Source organism: Protopterus annectens, chromosome 3.part1 (genome assembly GCF_019279795.1).
Source record: "Protopterus annectens isolate FY-2018-M chromosome 3.part1, PAN1.0, whole genome shotgun sequence".
NCBI lineage: Eukaryota > Metazoa > Chordata > Ceratodontiformes > Protopteridae > Protopterus > Protopterus annectens.
Window position 1 is genome coordinate 350883466 of NC_056732.1, and position 21377 is coordinate 350904842.

The 21377-nt window shown below is 44.1% G+C and overlaps 1 protein-coding gene across 1 annotated transcript in view; it reads right to left on the reverse strand.

The window, feature by feature from the left end:
- Nucleotides 1–21377, reverse strand: part of TAX1BP1 (Tax1 binding protein 1) — a 1493491-nt gene that overhangs the window by 967857 nt on the left and 504257 nt on the right. Inside the window, exons 6-7 of the mRNA XM_044066810.1 lie at nucleotides 10394–10542; nucleotides 10181–10271 (exon numbers count right to left, since the gene is read on the reverse strand). Of these exons, the coding sequence (XP_043922745.1) occupies nucleotides 10181–10271; nucleotides 10394–10542 (240 nt within the window). The remainder of the gene's footprint in view (nucleotides 1–10180; nucleotides 10272–10393; nucleotides 10543–21377) is intronic.

Consider the following 21377-nt stretch of genomic DNA (forward strand, 5'->3'; position numbering starts at 1 on the left):
TTGAAGCGTATAATGGAGAGGTTATGGAGAGATTTCGGAATAGAGGGGTTCACCCGATAGGGTACCCTGAGGCCTAGGGTCTCCGCTGGCCTGTGGATGGTGTAGTGCAGAGATGGACGCCGGTGCCTTAGGGGGAGGAATGTCAGAACCACTGAGTGGAGCTGTCTGAGGAGACAGCACCCTCCGCATCAGCTCGAAAGCCCCACTCCCCTGATCCGAAGACACCTCCAGCTCCGAAGAACCAGAAGAAATCCCTGGAACCAAGGGGGTCGGCTCCGAAGCTGATGTAGGAGCAGAGCTCATCCGCACTGAAGCCCCGAGAGGCAGGATCGGATCAGACAACTGTCCGATCGGACTCCCCTCCTCAGACCCGACCGGACAGCGTTGGCTCCTAGACTCCTCAGATGGAACTGAGGATGTTGCAGCAGATGTCAGTTCCGAAAATGCCAGGATGGTTCTTTGCACCGATGGTTCTACAACATTCAGTTCCAAGTATTCCGGCTCAGAGGTCCCGGATCGGCTCGGAGGAAGAATCCATGTCAGTGGGATGGTCTTGACTGGCTCCGCATCCCTGTAGAAGCCTACGTGCCACCCTATCCATATCATTGTCCGAAAGACTCCTGGAGGACTTAGAGGAGAGGGTAGGAGATCTTACTGACTGCAAAATAGGTGACCTCAGAAAGTACAGTTGTGTACATTTACCATAAATGTAGATGTTCGAGTGTATTCACTATTGCAGTCATCACATTAGGGTTATCTGCTTGCAGGTAGCCCTTGGTCAGCCTGATTATCAAAGTTTGGGTCCTGCGTCGGTTACTGTCATCTTCCATGACGTCAGGTCATCAGGGGTATAAAGAATGCAGCCAATGCCATTACATCAGTTTTTCTTGCCCCAGATGTCAGGTGCCCCCATAATGGGAAGCAATTACATACAAGTTTACACCACCAACAAAATGCAAATACACCAGAAAGCTTCAAGCATAGTAAACAAGAACAGAGTTATAGTCAATAGCAGTCAGGGGGCTGGAGGGAGGGTAACCAGGACTGCAACAGTGAATACACTCGAACATCTACATTTATGGCAAGTATACACAACTGTACTATGTTCTTCGCGTTTCACTATTGCAGTCATCACATTTGGGTAGATTCCCAAAGCTAAGGATGGAAGGTGGCAATGAGATGGCATTAGGACCAGCTATAAGTCCCTGCAAGATTGCAGTGGCAAAGCCAGCTCTGGATTAAGAGAAAATTGGCAAGTGGTAATGCTTGGTGAAGGTATGAACAGAACTCCAGGTAGCAGCTTTTAGAATGTCCCTGGTAGGGACACCTCTGAGAAAGGCTGTAAAGGTAGATGCAGCCCTGGTGGAATGAGGTCTTATCCCCTGTGGGGTAGGTTTTCCATGGTGCTTATAGCAGAAATTAATGCAATGGCCTATCCACTTAGAAATGGTTTGCTTTGAAATGGCCTTCCCCTCTGCCCCTGCAGCAAATGCCACCAGTAGCTGTTCATTTCCTGAAGAGGCTTAGTCCTGTCCAAGTAAAATCTAAGTTGTCTGTGCACGTCCAAGGAGTGCAGTATTCGTTCCCCTTTGTTCTGTGGATTAGAAAAGAAGGCTGGCAAATGAATGGACTGATTAAGCACCACACTGGATACCACCTTTGGCATAAATGAAGGGTTGGTCCTGAGGGACACCCTGCCCGCATGAAATGTGATGAAAGGCTCCACTGCCATGAGGGCCTGCAATTCAGACACCCTTCTTGCTGAAGTGATGGCTAGAAGGAAGGCTGTTTTCCAAGAAAGGAATTTCAACTCTGCATTTGCAGCTGGCTCAAAGGGAGGCAGAGTGAGCTTTTCCAATACAAAGTTAAGGTCACATGCTGGAGTAGGGGCTCTCTTGGGTGGTCATAGGTTTTTGGCCCCTCTGAGGAATTGCTTCAGCAGTGGATGAGAGAAGAGGGGTGGCTCTGTATTATAATGTACTGAAATGGCCGAGGCATGAATTTTGATGAAAGAAAAGGAAATGCCCTTGTGCAGCATCTCAGTTAATATTGCAGAATATGAGGTAAATTGGGCACTGTTGTGGCCATCCCCTGAGTTTGGCTCCAGGAACAGAATCTTTTCCATTTTTCAGCATAGGATTTTCTAGTACTAGGCCTCCTTGCCTCCAGAATGACATCCATCACTTGCTTACTGAGGAATGGTAACGGAGATATCGGGTAATTAGCCAGGCAACCAGGTTCAGGGTTTGGAGCTGTGGGTGCAGAATCTGGCCCTCCTGTTGTGACGGCAGGGCAGGGATCTGAGGTAGGTGCCATGGTTCCAGCAGTGACACTGCACAAGAGGGGGTACCAGTGTTGGCGTGGTCAGTCTGGTGCAATCAGTATTGTCCTTGGTTTGTCCTGTTTGATCTTTAGTAGCACCTTGGAGAGAAGAGACAGAGGGGGAAAGGCATAAACTGATAGGTTTTTCCAGGTGAAGGACAGGGCATCCACTTTCCAAGTTTGTTTGTGGGGAGTCCTTGTGCAGAATCTGTCCAATTGGTAGTTCAGTGGGGAGGCAAACAGGTCTATCTCTGGGCTCCCCCATTTGCTTCTCAACATGTTGAATATCTTTGGTTCCAGTTTCCACTCATGTGGGTCCATGAGATTTCTCTTTAGGTCGTCTGCCAGTGTATTTAGTTTGCCTGGCAGGAACTGAGCTTGTAGTTGCACTTGGTAACCCAGGGCTGTGTTCAACAGAGCCATGGCTAGTCTGCAGAGAGGGTATGAGTGGGTTCCCCCCTGCTTGTTTGTGTACCACATAACCACGGTGTTGTCCGTTTTTACCAATAATTGTCCTGGAAGAATATGGCCCTTGAAGGCTGTCAGAGCATTCTGTACAGCTAACATTTCTTTTAGATTGATATGCAGGTGCATTTGACTCTGGTTCCATTTGACCTGAATGCACTGCCCTGCCAGGTGAGCCCCCCATGCATAGTCTGATGCGTCTGTTTGGGTTTGGGCGATAGAGTGAATGTCAGTCCCTTGTTTTGGTGGCAGGCCTCTGCCCACCAAAAGAACTCTATCTTTAGACAGGGTATGATATGAATCATTGATTCTAGGTCCTAAGAATGCTGACACCATAGGCTTTTTAGACACTATTGTAGTTTCCACATATGCAGTCTTGCATATGGAATTAGTAGAATGCAAGAGGCCATGAACCCCAGGGCTTGCAGTATTTTCCTTGCAAATAGCTGGGTCTTTGTGTCCAGTAGTTTGAAGTAGGCTGTCAAATGAACTTGTTTCTCTGGCGTGAGGTAGGCCATCTGGGAAGTTGTATTCAAGCTTGCTCCCAGGAATACAATTTGTTGGCAGGGTACTAGATGTGATTTCTTTTCGTTTATAGTGTACCCCAGAGAAGTTAGTAATTTCCTCACAAATGCCAGATGATTCAAAAGCATGTCCTGGCTTTCTGCCTGAATTAGACAATCGTCCAGGTATGGGTATATTTGAATATTTCTTTGCCTGCAAAATGCAATGACTGGAGCTAGGCACTTTGTGAATACCCTGGGAGCAGTAGATAAGACAAAGGACAGAGCAGAGAACTGATAGTGCATGTAGCCTGCTCTGAAGCGTAGGTATCTTCTGCAAGATTCCCTTACTGGGATGTGCAGGTAGGCTTCCTTTAAATCCAGTGATGCCAACCAACTATTTTTGCCTAGCATGGGAAGCAGCTGATGCAGAGCTAGCATTTTGAATTTTGGGATTTCCAAACATGTGTTTAGGATAGATAGGTCTAGGACAGGACGCCAGGAACTGTCTTTTCTGGGGACCACGAAAAGTCTTGAGTAGAAGCCTTGTCCCCATTCTTGTTCTGGGACAGGTTGAATAGCCCTGATGCTTAGAAGAGAGAGAACTTGTTTTTGAGCCTCTGCCCACTGATTTGGGAGTAGCTCTGGCCAACCGTTTGGGGTTGGTAAGGAGTGGAAATGGAATCTGTATCCTTGGGAAACCATATTTAAAACCCATTTGTCTTGGGTAATGAGTTCCCAGTTTTTTGCATGCAGGGCGATCTTTCCCCCCTAACGGAACAGTCAGTTGAGCAGGGCTTGGAAAGTTTAAAGTAAAATCATTGCGACAGTTTACCATAGAGGGGTGTCTTACTACTCCCAGCTGTGGTAGTGGGAGCCCCCCACTGCTTAGGCCTGTAAGTACCTTGGAACTGAAACCTGTGTGTTCTGTTGGCTCTGGGTTTGGACTGAGAAGGCCTGGAAGAGGCAGGAAAGGACGAATTCTTAGAAGGCCAATGCCTACTAAATCTGGGAGGCTGAACTTGCAGGAAATATTTAACAGTTTGCATAGATTTAGCTTTTTCCTCCATCTTTTTAAGTACTTCTGCTTTGTTGCCAAACAGGCGGTCTTGGTTTAAGGGAGCATCCAATAATTTAGCTTTAACATGATCTGGCAAAGACTGCTCCTTAAGCCAAGCATGCCTTCTAAGTACAGACCCAGTGACAGCAGCTCTGCAAGATGCCTCTAATGAATCAAAACCACATCGCAAAGTATGCTTTCCAACCTGCTCAGCTGAATGCATTAAATCCTGTAATTCCTTATTTTCAGCACAGTCAGGAATCAACATTATTTTCTGTTTAAGCAGTCCAATAATATGCTGCTGGTACTTTAACATATGAAACTGGCAGTTTAAAGCCCTAATGGCCAAAGTAGCAGAAGTATATATCTTCTTACCCCATCTATCCAGGGCCCTGGAATCTCTATCAGAGGGGATAGGGTTTTTGGCAGTAGTAGCTTTAATGCCTTTGGCTCCCTGTGAAATAGTCTCAGGATCTGCAGTAGGATTCTTAAAGAGGAACTTGAGAGTCAGGTACCCTGTAATACCGGTCAGGTTTTCTGGGAGCCAGAGGTAAAAAGTCAGGGGTCAGGCTAGATTCCGAAAAGGCATCATCTACAATGCCCAGTACAGGAGGGATGGCTAAAGGCCTGTGTTGAGGTAGGAGTAGGAATTCCCTAAGCCTCTTTTTGGAGTCGGAGTAATCCTGGCTTTCCCAACGGAAATGCTCCCTAAGAGTAAGCAAGGTTTCACCAAAAGAGAAATCCTCTGGAGGGGAAGCAGAGGGAATAGAGTCCTCTGTATCAGAATCCTCAAAGGTAGATAAGGCCAACTTCCTGGTCATCAGAGAAAACAGAAATTTCAGAATCCTGATCAGAAGAATCAAAAGGAAAATCAGTCCTAGGTCTCTTAGAGGGAGAAGGGTGGCTTCCCCTGATTAGAGTAATAAGGTCTTCAGCCATTCTTATCATTTGTTTTTTAGGCATGGGGCCTGACCATGTGGTCTGGGCATTGGTTTTCTAGGCATGGATCGAGTTTTAGGCCTTGAAGAAGAAGATGGCGTCAGTTTAATATGCAAGTCAGTAGGCCTGAATACACCCTTAGAAGCCGGTGCCTGCACAGCGGCTCTGGACCCATCCAAGGTAGAGACATCCGCAGTTTCCACAGTTGAAGAAGCATCTCGCGGCATACCGGACTCCGGAAGGGTCTCAGTAGAGGCCTGCGAATCTGAAGTAGCGGGTATCAGGGGCTGCGAAAGCACCTCACTGAGTACCGGCGAACTGGTGACTAGCTTAGGACAAGCGTCGACAGCTCTGGACCCATGCGGTCTGTCTCTGTCTTTATATTTGCGTTTTTTAGGAATGTCGGTAGTCGGGTGGCTTACCGAAGCCATTTCTGGATAATTGAACAGAGTACCAAAATACTTAGATGTGAAAATGAACCGACGCTGAATAGTTCGAGATTTGAATAAGGCACAAAACAGACAGTGAGGTACGTCGTGGTCTGGGCCTAGACAAGGAATGCAGTATGAATGAAAATCTTAATGAGGTATTTGCTTTCCACAAGAAATACAATTGTTAACTTTTACTGACATCAGTTTAGAGCAAGAAAAAGGATTCCCAACGGGGTACTTAGCTTAGTTGAAGACTTCGGATCTGAAACTGAAAATGAAAATTTCAGGAGTCGGCCGACAGGCACTTGCGAACTTGCTTCTGCTTCGGGCACCGCACGGCAAGAAAGACTGATGTAATGGTGTCGGCTGCATGCTTTATACCCCTGACAACCTGACGTCATGGAAGATGAGACAGCAACCAACGCAAGACCAAGACTTTGATAATCAGGCCAACTGAGGGTTACCTGCAAGCAGATAACCCTAATGTGACGACTGCAACAGTGAAACACGAAGAACATCAGGAGTAACTGGCTCCAATTCTGGGGACCGGCTCATAAGTTCAAACTTTACTGGCACCGGTAAAGCTGGAGCCGATGAAGTAGATTTGGTCAGTTCCGAAGTAGTCGGAGCCGGAGATGCAATTTTGCTTAACATTTTAACAGGCTACAATTGCCCTGAAGAGGGAGAAGATCTTTTAGGGGACTTGTCCTATGTGGATGAAGGAGATTTCACTCCTGAAGTGCCCGAACCTTCTTCTAGAGCTTCTTGGAAGGAGGACTTCAACAAACCTCTCACAATTAGTTTGTTTTTACACTCTAACAGCACTCTAGTGTTAAAGAGTGGCAGATCGAGCATGACTTCTGAAGATGTACTGCTCCCAAGCAGTAAACACATATAGTATGGGAGTCAGTGATAGACATATTTTGGCTGCAATTAATACACTTTCTAAAGCCCAAAGGTTTGGACTCTATGCTCCTTGGACATGCTTAAATCACAGAGCGCGCGCACACGCACACACACACACGCGCACACACGCACACACACAAGCAAACAAAAAACTGCTTAAATCACTGAGCACACACACACACACACACACACACACACACACACACACACACACACACACAAGCAGGCAAACAAGAAACTGCCACAAAAGCTATTTAACACACTAAATAACTATAATATAATTATATATAAAACAAACTTTTTTTTTTAATACAGAAAATTCAACAAGGAAGAGCAGTTGTTAGGTAGCCCTGGGTAGCCCTCTAACTAAAATGGGCAGCGGAAGCCCTCTAACTTAAACGGGCTAACCCTCTTTTTTTTTTTTTTTCCAAGCAGTAGGAAAAAAAAACTATTAATAATAAACAACAAGATGCCCTCTGACTAAAACAGGTGGCAGCAGCCCTCTAACTTAAACAGGCTGACGCCTTTCTATTTTTGATTAATAGTAGCAAAATTTAACCAGGACAGGGAGAAACAAGGCCCAACGAAAAAAATGATGGCCTGAAGCTACAATAGAAGCAACAAATTTTCCTAAGAAACTACAAAAAGCACAAGAAAGTAAACGCTAACAATATCTAAGTGAACAAGAAATATATTCCAACAACAAAGGGATAATAAAGGTAAAAAGGTAATAAAATGTTGATCACTTGGCTAGAGCCATGATGGAAGCCTCAGATCTGTTTAGCGGCAAACGAGATCTGGGGAGCTTCACTAGAGCATGATGGGATAGGGATACAGCCACGAGCCAGTGGCAGTCCTCAAGCTTTAGTATACAGCTGAGTCGGAACCGATGACAACCAGTTAGAATGAAGGCGAGATAGGACAACAAAACATTCAATAGTATTTTGACTCAGTACTGTAGGAAACACACACAGAGAACCCACTGCAACACCCTTACCAATTGTGTGTGTGTGTGTGTGTGTGTGTGTGTGTGTGTGTGTGTGTGTGTGTGTGTGTGCGTGCGTGTGTGTGTGTGTGTGTGTGCGTGTGTGCGTGTGTGCGTGTGTGCGTGTGAAGCATACATGTGCATGCTCACAGACATACTAAAGTGCACACACACACAATTACTTTCTCTCTTTGCCCCCGAGAAGCACTTGCATTCACATACAGCCTACCTGCAAACAAAAATGTTACTTTCTGTGTACACCTCTGTTTTAAGACTATTAAAACCAAACACATAATGGCCACAGTGTTGTTCAAAGACACACATGCTGTCTCAACCTCTCTCCCCAAGTCAGCCACCTTTTGTGCACCACTGATGCTAGCTTGTGAAGATAGTGACAGAAGAGCCACTGTAATGTATTTCAACTTATCATAACATAGTAGCATACAGACTTCTACAAAGCATATCACTAAACCATTTCAATGCCACTTTGCTTTTGCACACAAGTGCCCCTCAAAAATCACCTCTGATGAATGACTGCAAAGAAAATTAAAATGTACACAGTAATGTATTTCACTGTTAGCCACTGCCATCCCATCCTTGACCATAAACAAGGTAATAAATATATCAATTTAAAAAGGTAAAAATAAATGCATCCAGTGTGTTGTCAGTGTACTTTTTACACTGAACACAGGTATACTGGGTGTCATACTAGTATTTTTTTTAAATACCTGCAAGAGAAAATTGTCTTTTAAGATCAACTGCATCTGCAACTGTTAGTAACTCAGGTAAGCACTGAGATCAGTTGCACAGGGTAATTAGTCTTTAATGTTTAGCTCACTTAAGCCCACCAGTCTTGAAAATCATAATCCTGAAACCACAATATTAAAATACAAAAATGCTGAAGACCACAGTGTCAAAGTCTTGAATACCAAATCCTTCATTTTTTTTTGTGTCTTTCGGCTTTTCCCGGTTAGGGGTCGCCACAGCGGAACTCCGGTCTGCTAATGATTGGCAGTTGATTTTTATGTACCAGCTTGCCAGGCCTGACGCACAACCTTCAACGAAGGTACGCCCATTCATGTCTCCACGCAGAAGATGCTCTAGCTGAGAATCGAACCGGACAGCGTCTTACTGTGAGGCGACAACGCTACCGCAGCACCACCACCGCGGGTTATAGTACCAAATCCTTCATACAAGTGCAAATCCAGGGCAGAATGCCAACATGGTGCAAATCCAGGGCAGAATGCCAACATGGTCCTGCAAGGGTGTGGACCCACAAAACCAAGCACTAATGTGGGTCCTGCAGGGGGGCCAAGTCCAGGAGTTCAATACTGCAGTCTTCAGTGTTTTGGTCTTTCGATATTATGGCCTCTGGATTATGATTTTCAAGACTGTGGGTGCCAAGACTGACAGTAAACCTTGTATCACTATGTAAAAAGGAGCACTGTAATCATTTGTTCATTCTCTGACTGCTTTATCCTAAAGCAATGGTTGCTGTAGCCATAAGAATAAACCAAGTTATGTTATTTGTCAAGTTTTACTGTTTTTCTAAGCAGTTTCTGCTTTTAGGAGGCCTATACAAAGATACTGATGACTAATGGATCCCCTTCCAACATGGGTGACAAACAGAACTAATGCCAGCTATGGGCATGATGTGTTTGTTACCCAACTCATCCCCCACCTTTGGAACAAATTTCTTCTGCAAATCACACCAAGTACATATTTAAAAGTCTTTAAAACAACCCTCAACAACTGCACGTGCAGCTGTGACTGCAAATTCTTGCCTGGCTTTAATACTAGTTATTTCTGATCCAGAGGGAATTAGCCTATCCTTATCTAGTTATTTCTGATCCAGAGATAACTAGCCTATCCTTATTACAAGGATGGTGCAAGGTCAGCTTCTAAATGGCTTTCAATCTCCAAGCTTAAATCTAAGAATGTATTTTTTATAAGACGTGATTTGCCTTAAACTATTTCTGGAAATAGGCATTTCTGCATGCATATAACCAGTCTTTCTGTCAAGCAGTTGTCTCAGTTTATAACCATTCAATGTAGGTCAACCTAAAAAGCTGACATGAAGACTGTGCCAGCTGCATTTAACACAGAATTTTAAATCTTTTTTTTTTGACAGAAAAGTTGAAGTTATCATTCTCTCTCTCTCGCCCTCTCTCTTTTCTGGCTCTGGCTAACAATTGCCAGCCCCAAAACAGAAACGGGTGAGAAGGAGATACATTACATACCCAACAGTAAAACAGTAATATTTTACTGAATGCCTCTCTCAGGTTAATTCAAGGAAAGCAGCGACAACAAAAATGACACAGCTGCATTTTATTATTTAGAAACATACCTAGCATAAACTGTAATGTATCTCTTCTGTTTCATCATAACACAGCAGATAATTTATTAGTATTACCACTTAACCAATGAAATGAGATGCAGGCTTATTTGCTGTACATACTGACACTGGTAACTGGAACAATTTTCACATGTCCAATGTGTGACCAACCCTTTCTGACACCATAAAACTAAAATGTTTACGGTTTTCATATATTATATTCATTAAAAATACCTTGTAGAGCTCCTTCTCATCCTTTTCATTTTTCAGAAGACACTCCAGTTGCTCTTTCTCAAGCATAGCTTTCTTTAGCTGGTCTTTTAAGCTTCCGGGAAAGAAAATGCAACAAATTTCAGATTACATGTATACAACCCATTTAAAATGTAACACGTTTATCTTGTAAACAATCCACCGAAAACAAAATGTTGTGGTGTGTTTTAAATTTACCTATATATTTCAGTTTCTTTTTCAATAATTTTCTGGCTGATAGTTGCCAGATCATTTTCAAGTTGCAAGACTCTTGAAGAAAATCCATCACATTTGACTTGAAGTTCTTGCTTCTCTGCTCCAAGTCCTTCTAACACCATTACCTGACTCTAGGAACAAATGAAAAGAAACAACGTGACATTTTAAAAAGCTAGGAGAATATTTAAAATTGTAATTTCTTTTTGTATACTCCTATTCAACATATAAGTGCAAACATTATTAATCTACTTAAAGGGAGCGCTTTTTCCAGAAAACCTCTGCCTTAACTGACTTCCGGAATTCTGAATAAATACCACTGAATCTTTAAAGCTGTCTACCAAAGCAACTAGCAAGCACACAAAAATCTTTTCTGATAAATTCCAATGCTCTACCACCAACCTTAATGCAGACAGCAAATGGGGAAAGCAAGTTATATGTCCACTCTATAAGGGTTAAGTGTTAAAGATGTTGGGTTGCAGATGCATCATGCAAAACAGACAAGCACAAAAAAACAAGTTGTGTACTCACCATAATGACAGATCCACATTGTCCTGTTTTCATCTGGTTCAACAGATGGGTCTCAGATCGAACTCTGATCATCCAGTCTCAGCACTTCCAAACACGCGGACCCAGGGATCCGACTCCTCCAAACACGCGGACCCAGGGATCCGACTCCTCCAAACACGCGGACCCAGGGATCAGACTCCTCCAAACACGCGGACCCAGGGATCAGACTCCTCCAAACACGCGGACCCAGGGATCAGACTACTCCCCTACCTGTGATCTCTCTCTACCTCTCCTTAAATATTTCAGATTGCGTTTGACAAATACATATATCTTATATTATTGAAAACCTTATGCCAAAAAAAACAGGTGTACATATGAAGAAGACAGAAGTTGATGTTTGCAAGACTCCTCAGAGTATCACCCATTCCTCAAAGTACCCTAGATGACAATTTGGAAGGGAGGAAGAGGAGGAAGAGATATTGAAAATGTCAAAAACAGGACAACACGGATCTATCATTATGCTAAGTAAATAGCTTTTATATCAGATGAAAAAGGGCAAAGCACAGTTGTGTAAAATCTTATAACAGTAGATGTCATTCTCTTCACTGCTGCAGTATTTTTCACCTTAGGGATCTCCTGCCAAGGATAGCCCAACATCCAGCCAGTATATCAAAGCCTTTAGTTCTTGTATGCACCATACATAACATGTATGCTCCCCTTTCTGGACGTAGAGCATAAATGTGACAGATGCAGTTACCCAGAAATTAATTGCCCCAGAAGAAAACAGTCTTCACAAGACAAAAGACATTATAGAAATCCAGAAGGAGAATGTAGATGGAAAAGGCAGACCCTCGGCCAGAAGGGAAACCAAAACAAAACTCAAAAGAAAGTGATCGAACACTGCAACAGTGAAGAGAAGGACATAGTAAGATTTACACAACTGTACTTCTTCTTCTTCTTCACTGTGGCAGTATTCTTCACCTTAGGGAGAGTACAAGAGCACAAGAAATGAACTGGGAAGTGAAATGCTGGGAAGAGCCCTCAAAGAATCCATCACAAAACCTGCTTCGGCCCTAGAAACCATATCCAATTTATAATGCTTAGTAAAAATATGCACTGAAGACCAACTAGCAGCTTCAGAGATGGAATTGGTGTCCAACTCCCTTAAAGAAAGCATCAAAAGAGATAACAGCCATGTGGAGCGAACCCTGACAGAAGTAGATAGATGCTTGCCATAAAAAGAATAACAAAAGGAAATGGAGTTAGGTATCCAGGATGTGATGGTTTGCTTCTACACAGTGAAACCCAATATTCTGGGATGAAAAGAAACAAAAAGCTGGTCATACTTTCAAATGGTCTTAGTTTTATTTCTAATAACAGCTGAGCTGTCTGTGAAAATCCAAGGTATGAAGGACTCTCTCACTAGCACACCAAGGAGAAGGAAAAATGAAGGGAGTTGTACTATCCGATTCAAAGACAACACATTAACAACCTTGGGCATAAAAGAAAGATTAGTAAGAAGGAACACACTGTTCCTGTGAAAAAGCAAAAAAGAAGGGATGGGCATAAGGGCCTGAAGCTCAGAAACCCACTGAGCAGAAGAGCAAGCAATAAAACTGCCTTCCAAGTACAATGCTGAAGAGAAGCAGAACCTGCAGTCTCAAAGGCAGCCTGGATCAATTTTTATAAAACTAAATGAAGGTCTCAAGGAGGAGGAATAGGCTTCATTGGTGACTGACAGTTTGACCTTAAGGAAAGAAACCAAAGAAAGGTTCAAGGGCAGACAGGCAGAAATAGCTGAAAAATTGACCTTTATGGAAGAAAAATAGGTCAAGCCGGACTGGATCAACTAACGCAGAGAACCAGAGGGATGCCTAATGAAAAAGGGTCCTGGTTATGAGCATGGCACTAGACAAAAAATCTACTTACATTTGGACATACAAGACTTTCCTGACTCCTGTAAAACCATGAGCATGTCTTTAGAAAAAAGGTGCTAAAAGGGGTCAAAGCCCTATCACTAACCGTGTCAATTGAAGAGCGGACATATGAGGATGGATGAGTGACCCCTTGTCCTGTGTGTGAAGGTCAAACCAGTGAGGTAACTTGTGACGACTGCCCCAGACAGATGCATTAAGAGGGTGACCAACTGCCACCTTGGCCTAAATGGAGTCAATAGCAAGATATTTGGGGAGTCCAATTAAATCTTCTGCGGAACTCTTGGAAGTAGGGGAAGGGAAGGGAAGGCACAAAGAAATATCCCCTTCCAAGAAAAAAGAAAGGGCATCCATTTTCCACATCAGATGGCATAACACTCTGGAACAGAAAAGAGGGAGCTGCCTCTTCAGACAGGATGAAAAAAGATCTACCTGAGGAATGTCCCACTAATGGACTATGTCCAGAAAAGTACAGTTTTGTACACTTACCATAAATGTACAGCCGGCCTGAATACCAGTCTTGGGATTTCTGCGTCGGATGCTTCTACCATGACGTCAGGGGTATAAAACATGCAGCCGACACCATTACATCAGTTTTTCTTGACCCAGACGTCAGGCGCCCCCAATATAGGGAGCAATTGCATGGTATGGAACACCCCCAGCAAAAAGCAAATACACAAGATATACCAAACAAAAAAAAGACAGGTAGAAGTAAAGAGAGGTCAGGGGGCTGGAGGGAGGGTAACCAGGACTCAAAAGTGAATACACTCAAACATCTACATTTATGGTAAGTGTACACAACTGTACTATGTTCTTTATGTTTCACTGTTGCAGTCATCACATTTGGGTTGATTCCCAAAGTTAAGGAAGGGTGGAGGTAGTTAAGAAGCATTAGGGCTGGCAATCAGGCCCTGTAAGACTGCTGTGGCAAATCCAGCTCTGGATTTAGAAAAGATAGGCAAGTGGTAATGCTTGGTGAAAGTGTGTACAAAGCTCCAGATTGCAGCTTCCAGGATGTCCCTGGTAGGGACTCCTGAGGAATGCTGTAGAGGCTGATGTAGCCTTAGTGGAATGTGTTCTGATCCCCAGTGGGATAGGTTTCCCATGGTGTTTGTAGCAGAAATGGATGCAGTGTGCTATCCATTTAGAAATGGTTTGCTTTGAAATGGCCTTGCCCTCTGCCCCTGCAGCAAAGCTGACTAGCAGCTGGTCAGATTTTCTGAAAGGTTTAGTCCTGTCCAGATAGAACCGGAGCTGCCTGTGCACGTCCAGGGAGTGCAGGATCCTTTCCCCTTTATTCTGAGGATTAGGGAAAAAGGTTGGCAAATGAATGGACTGGTTTAACGCCACACTAGATACCACCTTGGGCATGAATGATGGGTTAGTCCTGAGTGAAACCTTGTCCACATGGAAGATAATGAAGGGTTCCACGGCCATAAGGACCTGCAATTCAGACATTCTTCTTGCTGAAGTGATGGGTAGAAGTAAAGCTGTTTTCCAAGAGAGGAATTTTAACTATGCTGTTGCAGCAGGTTCAAAGGGTGGAAGAGTGAGTTTTTCCAATACAAAGTTAAGGTCCCAGGCTGGAGTGGGAGATCTCCTGGGGGGGTCTTAAATTTTTGGCTCCTCTCAGGAACTGTTTGACCAGAGAATGAGAGAAGAGGGGTGGCTCAGTATTATAATGAGCTGAGATGGCAGAGACATGAATCGTAATTGAAGAGAAGGATAGGCCTTTGTGGAGCATTTCTGTTAAGTAATCTAGTATACGAGGTAAGCTGGGCACAGTTGTGTCCATTTCCCAAGACTGGCTGCAGGAGCAGTATCTTTTCCACTTTTCCGAATAGGATTTTCGAGTACTAAGCCTCCTTGCCTCAAGAATGACATCCAGCACCTGCTTACTGAGAGTTGCTGGTGATGAGTTCAGGGGATGAGCCAGGCTGCTAGGTTCAGGATCTGTAACTAAGGGTGCAGAATCTGGCCCTCCTGCTGGGACAGCAAGGAAGGGGTCTGAGGCAGGTGCCATGGTGGCACTACTGTCAGACTGCACAAAAGTGGGTACCAGTGTTGGCGTGGCCAGTCTGGTGCAATCAGGATTGTCCTTGGCTTGTCCTGTTTGATCTTTAGTAGACCGTTCGAGAGGAGTGGCAGAGGGGGAAAGGCATAAATTGAGAGTCTTTCCCAGGTAAAGGACAGGGCATCCACTTTCCAAGCTTGGCTGCGGGGAGTTCTGGTGCAATATTTGCTCAATTCATACCTCTGGTGCCCCCCACCTGTTCCTCAAAACCTTGAATATTTTGGGTTCCAGTTTCCAATCGTGTGGGTCCATGAGATTTCTGCTGAAGTCGTCTGCCAGTGAATTTAGTTTGCCTGGCAGGAATAGAGCTTGCAGGTGCACTTGGTTGCTCAAGGATGTGTTCCACAGAGCCATGGCTAATCTGCAGAGTGGGTAGGAATGGGTTCCCCCCTGCTTGTTTATGTACCACATAACTGTGGTGTTGTCTGTCTTTACCAATAGTTGTCCTGGAAGAATAAGGCTCTTTGAAGGCTGTCAAGGGCATTCTGTGCAGCTAACATTTCTTTTTGATTGATATGCAGGTGCATTTGCTTTGGGCTCCATTTGCCTTGAATGCATAGTCCTGCCATGTGAGCCCCCCCCATGCATAGTCTGATGCATCTGTTAGGCTTTAGGCGGCAGGGGGTTGAGAGAAAGGAGTCCCTTGTTGTGGTAGCAGGCCTTGGCCCACCAAAGGAACTCTGTCCTTAGGCAAGGAATGATAGGAATCATTGTTTCCAGGTCCTGAGAATGTTGACGCCAGAGACTTTTTAAGTACCACTGAAGTTTCCTCATATGCAGTCTTGCATATGGAATTAGTAGAATGCAAGAGGCCATGAACCCTAGGGCTTGCAGTATTTTTCTTGCAGATAGCTGGGTTTTGATGGCCAGTAGACTGAAGTATTCTCAAATAAATTTGTTTTTCTGGAGTGAGAAATGCCATCTGGGAAGTTGTGTTCAAGCTTGCTCCCAAGAATACAATCTGTTGGCTGGGTACCAGATGTGATTTCTTTTCATTGATGGTGTAACCCAGTGAAGTTAGAAATCTCTTTACAAATGTCAGGTTCTGTAGTAGCAATTCTTGACTGTCCGCCTGAATCAGGCAATCGTTCAAGTAAGGGTAAATTTGAATTATTCTCTGCCTGCAATATGCAAAAGCTGGAGCTAGGCATTTTGTGAATACCCTGGGAGCAGTAGATAAGCCAAAGAGAAGTGCAGAGAACTGATGGTGCATACAGCCTGCTCTGAAACGTAGGTATTTCCTGCAAGATTCCCTTATGGGAATGTGCAGATAAGCTTCTTTTAAGTCTAGCGTTGCTAGCCAGCAGTCCTTGGCTAGCATAGGGAGCAGCTGTTGGTGAGTTAGCGTTTTGAATTTTGGAACCACCAGAAAGATGTTGAGAACAGACAGATCCAGGATAGGACACCAAGAGTTTTATTTTCTGGGTACCAGAAACAGCCTGGAATAAAAGCCTTGTCCTCTTTGTTCTGCTGGGACAGGTTGAATAGCCTTGATACTGAGAAGAGAAAGTACTTGTTTTTGGTCTCTGCCCACTGGTTTGGGGGGAGGTCTGGCCATCCACTTGGGGTTGGGAGTGAGTGAGTGAGTGGAAGTGGAATCTGTATCCCTGGGAAACAATGTAAGACTCATCTGTCCTGGGTAATGCATTCCCAGTTTTTGGCATGCAGGGCAAGTTTCCCTCCTAAAGGTGCAAGTACTTGGGCAAAGCTTGGAAGAGTTAAGGATAAGTCACTGTGATATTTTACCATAGGATGGCAACTTACTACTCCCTGTTTTGGACGTGGGTGCACTCCATTGCTTAGATCTGTGCATACCCTGAGACTGTAGTCCTGGTGGTCTGCTGCCCCTGGGTTTGGACTGAGATGGTCTGGGAGGGACTGGAAAAGACCAGTTTTTGAAGGCCAATGCCTACTGAATCCAGGTGGCTGAACTTGTAAGAAATCTTTAACAATTTGCATAGATTTAGCTTTTTCCTCCATCCTTTTGAGGACTTCTGCTTTACTGCCAAATAGACGTTCTTGGTTTAATGGTACATCTAGTAATTTTGCTTTGACATGGTCTGGCAAGTTTTGTGCCTTAAGCCAAGCATGCCTTCTAAGAACAGACCCAGTAACAGCAGCCCTGCAAGATGCTTCTAAGGCATCAAAACCACATTGCAAAGTATGTTTATCAACTTGGTTAGCAGAACGCATTAACTCTTGTAAATCTTTATGTTCTGCACACTCAGGAATCAACATAATTTTCTGTTTAATTAGTTCCATAATATGTTGCTGATACTTTAACTGGCAATAACTGTAGTTGCCTGTGTATATCCAAAGAGTGCAGAAGTCTTTCCCCTTTATTCTGGGGATTTGGGTAGAAAGTAGGCAAATTAATAGTTTGGTTTAAGGCCACATTGGAGACCACTTTTGGCATGAATGTTGGGTTCATCCTTAGAGAAACCCTGTCCTGATGAAAAATAAGGAAAGGTTCCACAGCCATCAATGCCTGTAACTCTGAAACTCTTCTTGCTGAAGTTATTGCTAGGAGCAGAGCAGTTTTCCATGACAAGAATTTTAGATCAGCTGTGCTGGCTGGTTCAAAAGGAGGCAGTGTTAGTTTTTCTAAAACAAAATTGAGATCCCATGTAGGTACTGGTGCTCTCCTAGGGGGTCTTGCATTCTTTGCCCCTGTGGGGTACTGTCGTAGTAGAGGATGTGAAAAAATAGGAGGATCCGTATTGTAATGAGCTGAAATGGCAGAGGCATGGATTTTAATAGAAGAAAAAGATAGGCCTTTGTCCAACATCTCAGTCAGGTATTGTAAAATCTGAGGCATATTAGGGACAAGTGGATCGAGCCCTTGTGCCTTGGGTCCAAGCACAGAATCTCTTCCATTTTTCCGCATAAGATTTCCTAGTGCTGGGTCTCCTGGCTTCCAAAATTACATCCATAACAGCTTTAGAGAGAGGTGCAGTCTGAGTGGCTACATGATCTGCCATGCTGCCAGGTTTAAGGTTCTGAGCTGACTGTGCAGAATCTGATTGTTTTGCTGTGTCAAAAGATGAGGGATTTGAGGTAGAGGCCAAGGCGGGCCTTGGGACAAAATCTTTAGGATTGGGTACCAGTGCTGGCGTGGCCAGTCTGGTGCAATCAGGATCATTTTTGGCCTCTCGTCTGACTTTTAGAAGCACCTTGGTGAGAAGAGGCATCGGAGGGAAGGCATAGACTGTCAGGTTTTTCCAGTTGAAAGACAGAGCATCCACTTTCCATTCTTGAGAGTGATAAATCCTTGTGCAAAATTTCTGTAATTGGCAATTGTGAGGGGAGGCAAATAGATCTATGTCTGGGCGTCCCCATTCCCTTGTTATCATGTTGAACACTTGTGGATTTAGCTTCCATTCGTGAGGATCCATGAGATTTCTGCTTAGTTCGTCTGCCAGTGTATTTTTTGTTCCTGGCAGGAATTGTGCTTGCAGATGTACCTGGTAAGTCAGTGCTGTGTTCCACAAAGTCATGGCTTGTCTGCATAGGGGGTATAAATGTGTGCCCCCTTGCTTGTTTATGTACCACATAACTGTGGTATTGTCCATTTTTATTAATAATTGTCCTGGATACATTAGGTCCGTGAAGGCTGTCAGGGCATTCTGTACAGCTAGCATCTCTTTTTGATTGATGTGAAGATGCATTTGTTCCTTGGGCCACGTGCCATGAATACATTTTCCTGCCATATGTGCTCCCCAGGCATAATCCGATGCATCCGTTGTTATTGTCTGTCTGTAGGTAAGGTGAAAGGCTGTCCCTTGTTGTGGTGACAGGCCAGGGACCACCATCGAAACTCCTGTTGTAGGCAGGGAATCAAGGTTATGATAGTCTCTAGTCTGTGACAATGCTGAGTCCAAACACTTTTTAGATACCATTGTAGTTCCCTCATATGCAGTTTGGCATATGGAATTAGTAGAATGCAAGATGCCATGAAACCCAGGGCCTGCAGAATTTTTCTTGCAGGGAGCTGGGTCTTTGTTGCCATCATTTGAAAGTAATGAGTCAGTTGCCTTTGTTTGTCTGGCGTGAGATAAGCCATCTGTGTAGTTGTATTCAAGCTTGCACCCAGGAATATCTCCTGAGTGGGCACTAGTTTTGATTTCTTTTTGTTTACTGTGTACCCTAGTCAAATTAGTAATCTTTTTACAAACTCCAGGTGCTTTAGAAGAATGTCCTTGCTCTCTACTTGAATAAGGCAGTCGTCCAAGTAGGGATATATTTGGATTCCTTTTTGTCTGCAAAATGCAATTACTGGAGCCAGGCATTTTGTGAAGACCCTGGGCGCAGTAGATAAGCCAAAGGGCAGTGCAGAGAATTGATAATGCATTGAACCTACTATAAATCTGAGGTATCTTCTGCACGATTGTCTGATTGGGACGTGCAGGTATGCCTCCTTGAGATCCAAAGTAACTAGCCAAGCCTCTTTGCCCAGCATGGGCAAGAGTTGTTGTAGTGTTAACATTTTGAATTTTGGAACATCCAGGAAAGGATTTAGGATTGACAGGTCCAGTATTGGTCTCCATGCTTTGTCCTTTCTGGATACTAGGAAAAGTCGTGAGTAAAATCCTTGGCCCTGTTCTTCTTGTGGAACATTTTGAATAGCTCCCATATCTATAAGAGCTGCAATCTGTTTTTGAGCCTCTGCCCATTGGTTTTGTGGCAGGTTTGGCATACCTTTTGGTTTTGGAAGCATGTGAAAGTGGAACCTGTACCCTTGAGAAACTATATTCAACACCCATTGGTCTTGGGTGATCATGTGCCAATTTTTTTGAGAAAAGAACTAGCTTTCCCCCTAGGGGTGCTGTCAACTGGTAAGAGCTTGGCATTTGCAGAGGGAAGTCATTGTGACTGCTTCCTATAAGGTTGTGATTTGTCTTCTCCTCCTTTGGGGGCTGAAGTACCCCATTGCTTAGGTCTGTAGGAGCCTTGGGGCTGCAATCTGCCTCTTGCGCGTCTGTATCTGCCTCTTTGTGGCCTGTCTGACACTGGAAAGGACCAATTTTTTGATGGCCAGTTCCTGCTAAATCTAGGTGGCTGAACCTGTAAGAAATCTTTCACAGTTTGCATTGACTTTGCTTTATCCTCCATTTTCTTTAAAACCTCTTCTGCCTTAACACCAAACAATGTATCATGCTGTAGTGAAGCATCCGATAACTTCATTTTAACATGGTCAGGTAAACTTTGCTCTTTCAACCAAGCATGTCTTCGAATAAAGTACAGTTTTGTACCTACCATAAATGTAGATGTTCGAGTGTACACCCTCACACTTGGGTTATCCTGTCGTCAGGCGGTCCCGCAGTCGGCCGGAATTCCAAAGTCTAGGTCTGGCGTCGGTTGCTGTCGCTTCTTCCCTGACGTCAGTGCGCCAGGGGTGTATATAATGCATCCAACGCCATTTTCTTCAGTTTTTCTTGCCCCAGATGTCAGGTGCCCCCAAAAAGGTGGTCAGTAATTCGTACCAAATTAAGTAATTTTTGCACAAACACAAAATCCCTCCAGCTATAAGCAAATACATCAGGACAGTATTGTAGAGATTTAGCTAGTTAGATCAGAGTGGCTGGAGGGAGGGTAACCTGGACTGCAGCAGGGTGTACACTTGAACATCTACATTTATGGTAGGTACAAAACTGTACTATGTTCATCGTGTTACCCTGCTGCAGTCATCACACTTGGGTAGAATCGCAAAGCTAAGGATGGGTGGAGGAGTTATAGAGGGTTAGAGGAGGCTAGAAGGCCCTGCAGAACTGCAGTGGCGAAGCCAGCCCTAGTCTTAGAGTAAAGTGGTAAGTGATCGTGTTTGGTAAAGGTTTGTACTGAACTCCAAGTTGCAGCTTCCAAAATCTCCTTAGTTGGAACCCCCCTGAGGAAGGCTGTAGATGTAGCTGTTGCCCTGGTATAATGAGGCCTAATGGTAGCAGGAACTGGTTTTCCATGATGGGTATAGCAAAAACGAATGCAATGTCCTATCCATTTGGAAATGGTTTGTTTTGATATAGCCTTCCCTTGTGAAGCTGTTGCATAGGATACAAAGAACTGGTCAGATTTTCTGAAAACCTTAGTTTTATCCAAGTAGTAACGAAGTTGCCTGTGAATGTCCAAGGAATGCAGGAGTCTTTCTCCTTTGTTCTGTGGATTTGGGAAGAAGGTGGGTAAGTGAATGGTTTGATTTAAAGCCACACTGGAAACCACCTTAGGCATGAAGGAAGGATTAGTTCGTAGAGAAACTCTGTCTTGATGGAAAATGAGGAAAGGTTCCACTGTCATTAGTGCCTGCAGCTCTGAGACTCTTCTAGCTGAAGTTATTGCTAGCAGCAGGGCAGTCTTCCATGATAGGGACTGTACATCTGCAGAGAAAGCTGGTTCAAAGGGAGGTAGCGTAAGTTTTTCCAGAACAAAATTGAGGTCCCATGTTGGTGTAGGTGCTCTC